The sequence below is a fragment of the Prosopis cineraria genome, unplaced genomic scaffold (assembly GCF_029017545.1).
Source record: "Prosopis cineraria cultivar Desert tree isolate PC_DT_omini unplaced genomic scaffold, ASM2901754v1 PC9, whole genome shotgun sequence".
NCBI classification, from domain to species: domain Eukaryota; kingdom Viridiplantae; phylum Streptophyta; class Magnoliopsida; order Fabales; family Fabaceae; genus Prosopis; species Prosopis cineraria.
This window is the reverse complement of record NW_026555340.1, coordinates 29638800-29649760: the sequence shown is the minus strand read 5'-3', so window position 1 is coordinate 29649760 and position 10961 is coordinate 29638800. Positions and strand designations below refer to the sequence as shown.

The following is a 10961-nucleotide window of genomic DNA, read 5'->3' as shown; positions in this document are numbered from 1 at the left end:
GATGACCGAGTGATAAAATAGAATTGAGTGTCTGCTGAAACATACCTTACATATACACATAATTATCACCCATAAATGCATTATAATATATATATATATATATATAAACAGTTCAAAAACATTTACTATGGTAGAAAAGTATTTATCATAGTAAAGTAAAGTATATTTTTAAAACATTACCATAAAAATAAAAGGCTTATCTTGGTAGAAAAAGATTTTCTTATAACATGAATGTTTAGTAAAACCAACTATCATAATAAAGAAGATTCTGCCATTATAGGAAAAGAGTTCAACTTCTTAAAATTTGTCTACTATCGTAATTTTAAAAAAAAAAAGTAAAATACTTGACGTCAAAAGTGGGATCCGAAACTATTTGAATACTTAAAATCATAACATTAATTTAAAACTCTTGAATTCATGGACACATACTTCTCAAAGGCATAATCATCCAAAGACAAGTTAACAAAAGGTAAAAGAGAAAAAAAAATCTTTCTTAAAAATGTTTAAATGTATAAGGACAAAACTGAAAAAATAGAGCCAGTCACTATGGTGCATACTGGCCATGCTGTTGCAAATGGCACAAAAGCATCTGCCTCGCATTTAGGTAGTCTAGTGTGGCTAACAAGATGCTCATCAGGGTGGACAAGACATTTTCTACTATGGTGGATAAGACACTTGCCATAATAGATGACATAGTAACAGTGCTAGGACTTGTTGTCAAGATACATTCTTCACTCAAACTTTAAATATATATAATTGCTCACACAATATTCGATTTAGGTGATTCAAATGTTCATAAAAGTTTATTTAATAATCTAGCTAATCATTTTAATTTGACACACAAATTTCACCATATAAAGGTTTTATCTAGCAAAACCTTTATTAGTTTAAAAATAAACTATCAGCCTTTCGAGCACTTTCTAAACCACTATCAAAATCATAAATTGAAGGGTAGGACACTTGATCCTAACACATACACACCAGATGACATACATGCTGATGCATTTGCTCAAAACACACAATGATCCATAGTTGGGTTTATAACCACCTAACAAAGTTCAATATGAGTAAAATAACTTTTGACTATAATGCATTGATATATCATCACTTAATTATCACGTTCACAAAATATTATAAATAATAACATGAGAGTTAAAAACCATTTTTATGACTAGCACACACAGATTTATATAAAATTAAGAGTCATATTCTCACTTTACAGGTATGAATAATGAGACCCTATAATTAAATAGTATTCAACATACTAACACTATGCCTCAAGTGTTTCTCTAGCTGAGCTCTTTCTTAAAAAATAGTTAACAATAAGGAATAAGACTCAAGGGTCCTAATAGCCAAACTAAAATGCCATCATAGTTGAACATGCAATTAATAATAAGGATTATTGAGTGGGTAAGTAACACATTTCTAAAACACGTCATATCAAATCACAAAACACAATTATAAAGTATGTTGATACCACCTTATAGCCACATCACACCATGCTTGGCACTCTCACTCAACCAAGCAAAAGTAAGCTAGTTCAAGTCACACATATCACCCGTTAGGCCTAATGGGTGCACGTCACGTGGTAGTTTAGTGCAATACACAATGCTCCCAACCTTACATTGCTAGTCATGCAATTTAAAACACATTTTTACATACACATGTTCAAAACACCATAAGTCATGCTTTTAAGCGTACATCCATATTTTAAAAACACATTCTAACATAACATAACTCACTTAGCAACATAAAACTTTCTAAAACAATATTTATCTCCAAATACACATTTCTCACAACACAATTATTTATATAAAAATTTCACACCATCAACTATAAGTCACCAAACATGACAAGTTAGAATGGTTGCCTTTACTCCTTGCAAGCAAGGTTCCCAGAACACATGAATGGCCACCTACTAAGGTGTCTACACCACAATCTACACAATATAATAATGTCAATTTACATTAATAAATTCTAATTATGGCTAATTACAGCACTTACACACTAATCTTAAGGTTAAGTTAGTTAAGCTCATTAATACTAACATATCCTATACACTTATATTATCAAACTTAGTCCCAAAAATCCTCATTATACTCCTTTTGTACAAATTTAACACCTAAAATTCAAAATCATCAACCAAAGTGTCATTTCTAAATCTAGAGTTTCAGATTTGATCATCTTATAATTGTAAACATCACCAAAACTATCTAAAAAAAATTCTTATTTAAACTCAAACAACACTTAAGATTCGGATTTAAGGGCTAAATAAGCTTAAAAATGAAACCCTAACACCCAAAAGTAATTACACCTTAAAAACAAGGATATTATAGGGTAATATGAAGATCAAATAAGTTTACCTTAGCAATTTGGAACCCTAAATTTGTGTTTTAGGTTTAGGAATCCTTAAATCTTAGTAGAGCTTCAAAAAATCTCCCAATAACTCACAAAATATCTCCACTTTGTTTCTGTTTCAAACAAAAACACTTATCGAGATTTTGCATTGTTCATTGCGGCGAAACATGCTACTCACCACAATGAGAAATGCAAAATGCGGTATTTCATTTTTAGTCTACTAATTGGCCCAGTTTAGCCCAATACCTATATTTTGACCTTATTTAACCTCTATACATGTCTCTAAGCCCATTTTAATTCATACTTAAATGCCTAAACCATCATTAAATCTCAGTTATCCTCAAATAAAAATTTATTTCTCAAATCAAACCTCAATTAACAACATCTCCATTTAATTTCTTTAATCCAACCTCAATACAAATTATAAATCCTAAGGTAAGATCCTCAATTAAACCCATATTTCTCATAATTAAATTTATATTAAAATTAGGATGTTACATCTGCTACTAATAGAAGATCGATACATATGGTTGTGCATATGATTTTGTAATACTTTTATTGATAAACAATCTTTGTGATAGTGCTTCTCTCCAAATTTTTGGTGTTTATGCTGGATGATCAAGATTAAACCACTTGTGAAACCCAAATGACAAATTTGACTAAATATAAATCTATGTAAAAAAAAATGATCATATGAAAATCAAAATAACAAGTTTTGGAAAGCAATTTCTCTGTTACATCATATATGCCACTCGTTGGAGTAATTTGAATAGAATAGGCTCTTTTTTCCATTAAAAAACAGATTACCAAGAGTAAACAAACTTTTATTTTTCATTCAGTAAATTAATTTTCATCTTGTATTTCATTTTTTTCAAATACAAATTAGTATAGATACAGTCCAATTAATCTTCTCACCAAACTGCGCCCTAACCAACTAACATAATCTTTCTATTAATGCTAGATTTTAAAGGATCAAACTAGATTATTTTTCCACGCATTATAAATAATAACTCACAGAAACTTTTAATAGGATTCTTGATATGAACAAAATTTTAGCTGAGAAATTTAAAATTTAATTTCAGATAGTTAAAAATAGTAGAGAGAAGAGATGGAATGATGACACGATGATGATGGTGATGAGAAAATAAAGGTAAGACACAATACAAGAGCGTTGTTTAATGGCTTATGAATAGTAAATCAATAGCAATATAATATACAAAATTTTTGGGAAATCACTCTATCCACAACAATATGAATAATTTAACTTGTCACAAGTTCTATAAAATTTTCTGCCCTACCCCCACGTTCATTTTTTTTTTTTAACATTTCATTGGATTTCAGTGCCATATAACTTTTTCAATTCTTTTAATGTTTCCCTGTATTTTAATTGAATACAAATGTTAAAAAAACAATACAATATATCCATTGCATCATGCGGAGGAAACAGAAATCTAGTTATACAAGACTCTCGCTTACACACAATTTTTTAAGTATATGTAATATGGATACAGAGAATGTATCAGAATAGTTCCTGAATATAGATACAATATATCTATGCTTGTATTAGAATCTCTATGCAGAAATTAATGGCAAATACCAGATACGACTATACTTTACATGCACAAATGAGCGCGGCGGGAAAGAAATCCACTAGTTTCGAACAGTTTGCGTATTGACAGGCATAGGTTACACCTGGTTTATGGATTGAAATCGTTATTTTTTTATTCCGATCAGCTTTACACCATTAGATGCCCGAAACTTTTAACTGGCAAGGGCGAAACTTATAACATTTCTCACCAGCCGGACTTGTAATCCAGAACATTTTTTAATATATCAAGGGCAGGGGCAGGAGCAAGAATATATAGACGATACTGTAACTTCTAAGTTCTAATAAATAGTTATTTATATAATATCTCGCTATTCTTTGCAAAGCTTGTGCCGCATTGTGCAGAAATGGAAAGAGTAACAAATTTATCATGTCCTTAAGAAAAATTACAAATTCTGGGCAGTACGCATCCTGAAAGTTAGAGGATCCGCCGTGGAAAATGTTTACACAGGTTGCTTAACTGCGGAGTCACCTGCACCTCTACTTCCAGCCATCTCAGCTACTTCCAGACTAGCAAAGTCTGTGCAGGAGGATTCCTGATCCAGTCCAGCCATGTTTGACGGCGATAGGTTTGTTGGGTGGTCAAACTTACAAGACGGCCCATATTTGCATATTCCATAGCGACTATAGTGCGAGCAGACACTCTGGTCCTGCTTTAGCATAGAAGAAACAGGCAGCTCTAGCTCACAGTTTAATATGACTAATCAAACTCGAGGGTATTTTTCTTTCTATAACCAGAAAGAAAAGCACCTCTAAGGTAAATAGTAAACTGTTAAAGGATTTAGATTGGCATGGCCACACATAAAATATTCTTGGAACTAGGGAACTTATAAACATACATTTGTACATCTGTTTAACAAGGCATGCATGGTTTGAAATCCACTTAAATAACAGCAATAATAAAAATTCCTTTCATTTTAATCAGAAGCCACATGTTTCGGCCATAGCAAATTTTAAATCTCAGTGAATAATAGCAGCTTATATTTTGGAACCGTGCTCAGTTCCTAGTCAGTCCAGATCACTAGAAAGTTTTAAATTTGCCAGTAAGGAGTTTCTTTCAAGATCATGTGCAGGAGAAATTCCGAGAGGAGAGGATAAAGGAAGAACACAGAACAGCATTTCAAAATAATCAAGATATTCAAATTGCAATTTTTTGGTTTCTGTAAACACTTCAGCTTCGTATATAAAAGGTGCTAGTTCTCCCTAATTCAGGGGGAAACAGTTTCTCCATAAATAAGTAACAGCAACATTAAAAACTTACAGGTCTCAAAGGCAGACCCTTGTCACTTAGAGTGCATAGAGGTCTTGTACTGCGGTTCTTTGGATGGTGAAATTTACAATTAGATTTAAATTTGCAATGGCCAGTTTTTAAGTAGTAACTGCACTCTGGTTCACCAGGCCTTTCTGGAAACTCTTCAACCTGCGTCTGCTTCGGATGATGCATAAAGACATTTGTTTCAATAGCTGGGCTGTTCACAATGTATGTAGATGGTGGGTGCATAGTCCTCTCAGGTAGGTAGACAGGTGCCTTTACAAACCACAAACAAAGGTCAAATAAATAGGAAAACAATCACTACTAAAGTTCAACAGGAAGAATAGTAAACTCTTTAGGCCAGAAGGAAGGGGATAAAAAGGAACCATCCTTGTCTCGGATCATGTACCAGTTAATCATAGCCTGCTTCATCAGAATTAAGACAAAGCCGCAAAAGATTATCAAAAGAAGTGATTGCAAACGAAAGGAATAGGGGAAGGGGTGGTGGAATGAACGTGAAATCCAAAATATTAAATTCTATTCAACATTTCATTAACAGCTCAAAGCATGATGGACAATTTCAGGTTCACTTCTAGCCTTGCAAGCATGCAGTAATGGGTTCATAGCTTCCTCTGTATAATGACTTAATAGAAAGCCTTCGGATACACAGTTGTCAGCGATGATTTACCTGATATCCATTCCAATCAGAACTTTGGGGAGAAACCCCTTGAACAGGAGGAATCATCATTGGCACAAACGGGGCAGTTTCATTGAATGTTCTTGGAGAAGACCAAGAGGGTATAGATGGCTGAGATACACCTTGTAAAGAAACAGCCCCACCATTAGCAAATGTTGAAGGAGGATCACTTCCTCCAACAGTAGTAGGATCAGGGTGATTGAATTTGCAGTTTGCTCCAAACTTACAAGAGCCAGTACGCATATAATAGGGGCACTCTTTCTCCCCCTGTCATGAATAACAACCTCATGAAAGTTAAGGGAATAGTAAGTTCAGAATGGAGAAAGAGACAAGATAGGAATTAGGAAATATCTGGAAACAAAAATGAAGTTTCATCATAACTTGATAAACAGGAAGCAATGTTTATACCAGACGAATAGGCAGGCCGAGAAAGTTAAGTTCTAAAATAGTGGTTGGAGAACATTTTCCTCTGGTGTGGTTAAATTTACAAGCCTTTCCGTATTTACAACCTCCTGACTTTAGATAATACTGTCAAAACATAAGAAAACCAAAATGTTTACCATAAATATGTCATGCATGGTGCAAACACAGAAGTTATGGCTCAAGAAAGAATTCAACCATGATGCTTCTTACAAAACTCATTCAACAGAGGTCAAGGCATTTTTCAATATAGCAATAGATAAAGTAGTCTAAGGAGCAAGGAGTGTTCATTTTTCCTGTCATCTCCCATTCCATTCATCCATATATTCATCAATTTATTCCTTTGGATCTAATCTATGTATCTACGACTATTATTAATTTTATATAAATGTTAATTTTATAACTGCCATCAACCATATTTATCATTATAAGGCCAACATGAGTAAACTAGACAGTGTTTGAGCATATACCACAACTGAAAGAATTCCACCAACTAATATGCCATGATAATTCCTGTCCTTAGCTAATGTATATTGGGTAGATATTGAAGTAATTGAGATTTTTTTACTCTCAGCGCCAGCAATGATTAACATATTGTATTGATCAATGAATTATGATATAAACTTTACGTTCTATGTATATCACTTAGTCAAACCTAGGCATTGTTCATTATTTATCACATAGTCAAATGACAAATTCAATAGTCCACATCCTTTACAATGGCAAAACGCCATGGCCTACCCTTCTCCTGCACTGTAGAAAATACTACAGTAGCTAAAATTGAACAAATAGTGTCTCAATTCCATGACCTGTAATCCAATAAAAGGGAAAAGTAATTGCTTAATAGAACCAATGAATTTTCTTTTCAACAATGAGACATGATTAATGCACAACTTAAGTCATCACATTGAGGATGAGATAACACAATATTAATATTACAGTTTGCAACAATAACTGCATAACAACATAAATTTGACCATAACCTTGCATTCAGTCTGCCCTGATCTTTCTCCTGATTCTTCTCTTTCTTTTCCCTTCTCCTTAACAACCTACAATTAATGTCAAAACATCAAACACAGAAGTTTTATGAAGTAACGGTTAAAAAACGTTTCCAGTTTAATAAAACATAAGAAAAACCAATTGATGCGCGCTCATACATATTCATTAAAGATTTTGGAAAAACCAATTTCTAAGCGATACAGAAAAGGAACTCCAAAAATGAACCCTCTAAATACACATGAACAACCAATTTCTTCATAAAGTACAAGTAAAGGTTGAGCATCGAGCAATCGGTCATGACGAAAAATCCTTACCAGTATCTCAAATAGAAACATAATCTCAAAAGCAAAATGCCCTTTTCTCAATTCTAGCAGACATGGATGATTGTTTACACAACACAAAAGGAAGCAGGGATTAATGTTCACATGAGAAATTCTATAGTTTAGTTCTAGTATATGCATTCATTGAATAATATATAGTGTAGTAGAGTACCTTGATTTTCTTCCTAAGAGGGTGATTAAACTTGCAGTTAAACCCAAATTTGCAAGTTCCAGTCTTGAGATAGAACGCACAATCTTCAGCTTCGGTCCTCACCGGGTACTGGTGTGCTCTACTGCTGCTTTCCCATCGTTCTTCTCCACCTTATCACCGACAGTTACATTATCCAAACCAAAATTATCATTCTCACTCTCGTTCACATTCTCCCCCCAACCATCGTCCTCATTTCCATTCCAATTCTGGTTATGTTCATTGAAAACTTGTTCCTTCTCAGATTCTCCAGTACCAGCTATACCACTTACTTCTTTACCATCATCAAATTCAGAATCTTTCTTCCCCTTTTCCTCTTCGTCCCTTCATCCTTATCCTTCAAATCCAACTTATCCTGAAGGTCTTCCTGAAGGGCATCAGTCTCATCCCTGGGATTGAGATCTGACGTTTCAGGATCGTGATGGGAACTAGAGAGGAAGAAGCTGACTGATTTCCCAGTTCTGGATCTTTGACGGAGTTCGAAACAGCTGTTGAATCGGATTCAGAGGATCCATTCTCCCTCCACATTTCAAACCCTAATAAGTGACAACAGAGATTACTGAAAAAGAACTTGAATAGATTTAGGTCGGGGGAGCTCTTATGTTTTGACAGAGAACTGAGAAGTAAGCAGTTCGAAGTGTCTAGTGTGAACACAGAAGTGAACGAACGAAGAAAAACGGGCGTTGCTTTTTGGCCTTTGATGGGGTGTCTGAACTCTGAACACTACTACAGTTTCGTTGTTTTCATATTTTTTAGCTCGTAATTGCCCGTAATTTTGTACGGGTCAAGGGATATGCTATATCGTATGCGGCTGCCAGAAGAGGAAATCGAATTTGAAAAGTTAATTTAATAATATTAACTCAAAACCCATTTTGAGAAGATGATTATCGATTTGGAATGTCGACACACGCATCTGATTAGAATGTAGAAGTGAGATATTTGGGTCTGGAAATCGAAAAAAGCGTGGGTGGGGGGGTCAGGTTCAGGATCAGGAGCAGCCAAATTCTAAACAATGGGCTTTGGAAACAGATTGAGGAAGTGGATTTGTCTGTTTGTAATTGAAAGATGTCAGATTATGCATTGTTGTTTTGGGGTCAACTGATAATAATAATTCATAGATATTGTGAGTGGGGTTTGCTATTTAATGGAGCATCTTCCAGGTTGGCCATTATGCAAAGAAAGGAGGGAAGAATCCACGGACCAATTTGTATTTTGTACTCCCAAATCACCCCCATAAATTAGAAGTTGGGAGAGGCAATAAGCGTACTTCTCTTCTTTTTATCTCTTTTGTATTGATATTGTGTAGGTAGTTCCTTTACTGGTGAGCGCCTTGACCTTCAATTGTATAAATTTTGCTATGCTTACTTGATGAGCCCGAGTCGAGGTTGGGGGGAAAATTCGACGTTTCAAAATCTGCATGAGATAAGATGATGTTATTGATTTGATGAAAAATAATCAAATAACTACAATATTTATAATGCAAAAATAGTTTGACCGTGTGCACAGCAGGCGTTACACAGTTTTAAGAAATAGACATTATTTATAACTTATGAATGGTGTGACCTATATCTGTGCACGTATAGGAATATGCATATTTACATACATGCATAGGAATTGGTGCGCGCGTGCCCACACACCCAGGATTTATTTGGAATTGGGTTCACTACAGGTATAGGGATAGTCAGGTAGGCCATTAGAATGAGAATGAGAACAAATCTGCCAGCCATACTCCTCTCTGCCGTCTATACAATAGAGCAAGATCACCTCCAAGCAAACGGGACGTTTGAGTACTCATCATGGTATGTCAAGCCTATCTTAAAATGTTTCCTGCAAGCACACACACACACACACACACACACACACACACACACATATGTATGTCTGTCTGAAAGAGTTTGAGTTTTGCAAACAAATAAGCTTCAAAACCATGCCCTCATTGCACCATCACACGAACCTGCAACCCTTCTTTAGTGCCATTTATTACGATCAAACGCTAGAGACTATACCAAAAACTCTTTTTTTAAGTGTGCAAGTATATTTCTTTATGTATAGTTCTCTGGTGGCATGAGGACGCTACGAGCATGAAGCATGGAAGCTGACTAAAGCCAAAGGTTTGAGTTTGACCATCTCATGAGTACGGCCTTACAGGAGTATGCATTATGCATTAGTACGGGTAAATAAGGAGGGTTGCTTGCACCAAAGTCAACAGGGTACGTACAGAGACATTGGGGCAACGATTGATCAATATTGATTGAGAATCATGTTTCTAGTCCAAGTATCTAGTCCTAGCCCCGTCAATTGAACAATGAGCTAGTTAAATTCATAATACTTATTGGTGACTCTTCTCTGGTGAATGGCCAGTATTTCGCTTATGACGACTAAAATCAGGCAGAAACCTAAATGTTTGCCAACGGCCAGGCTCAGTGCAAGCATACATGGACTAACTCCGGTGTGTGCTAGGTCAGCCTTCTCCCTCCTCTTCACCATGTAAACAACTAAACTCTGTCGCTATTGGATTGCCCATTTCGCAATCGTGGAAACTGCTTCCTTTGCTGAGAAGCATTTGCTTTAACAATCAAGCAGCCGAGCACTGTGTTTTACAGACTGGGATGTCTGGTTTTTCACACTGCCAGGCTTAGCATGCATGTTTAATTGGCTTCGGTGTCTCTAATTTGAGTAGATTGCTTCGAAGAAGCCTCTTGTGCTGCTAGTGAGAATCATCCTCCACTTGACCATCCGAATTACTGTCATCTCCATCCATGCATTTAACTTGCTTCCTTTTCGGTGGTTTTTGCGGTAGACGATAATTTTCAATGGAGACGTCCAGAACTTCTCTATTAATGCATTTCTTTTGCGTGCTCCTTTTTTTGCTTCTTCTGAACTTGATGATCTAAATGTTCATCAGACATTACATCTTCCTTAATTAGGCATTTTGCTTGCCTGCTTTTAGAAGTCCTTCTTTGATACTTCAGAAAAATATTTTCAAGTCACTTATTAGATGTAGTATCCTTTCCAGCAAGCTAAGGTGTCTAGTTTGTCTGCTTTTGGGAATCCTTTGTTGTTGAGTGTGACACCCCAGTTGGTCATCAGATGTTAACAAA

At 35.3% G+C, this 10961-nt stretch overlaps 1 protein-coding gene across 1 annotated transcript; it reads right to left on the bottom strand.

The window, feature by feature from the left end:
- Nucleotides 1-4232: 4232 nt before the first annotated feature.
- Nucleotides 4233-8388, bottom strand: LOC129319744 (zinc finger CCCH domain-containing protein 67-like). Its single transcript, XM_054964818.1, has 8 exons — nucleotides 8211-8388; nucleotides 8021-8119; nucleotides 7825-7973; nucleotides 7317-7382; nucleotides 6322-6441; nucleotides 5905-6180; nucleotides 5226-5492; nucleotides 4233-4614 (listed from the first exon to the last, which is right to left on the bottom strand). Exons 1-8 carry the CDS (start codon nucleotides 8386-8388, stop codon nucleotides 4408-4410), a joined length of 1362 nt encoding a protein of 453 aa, XP_054820793.1. The 3' UTR covers nucleotides 4233-4407.
- Between the last annotated feature and the right edge of the window lie 2573 nt (nucleotides 8389-10961).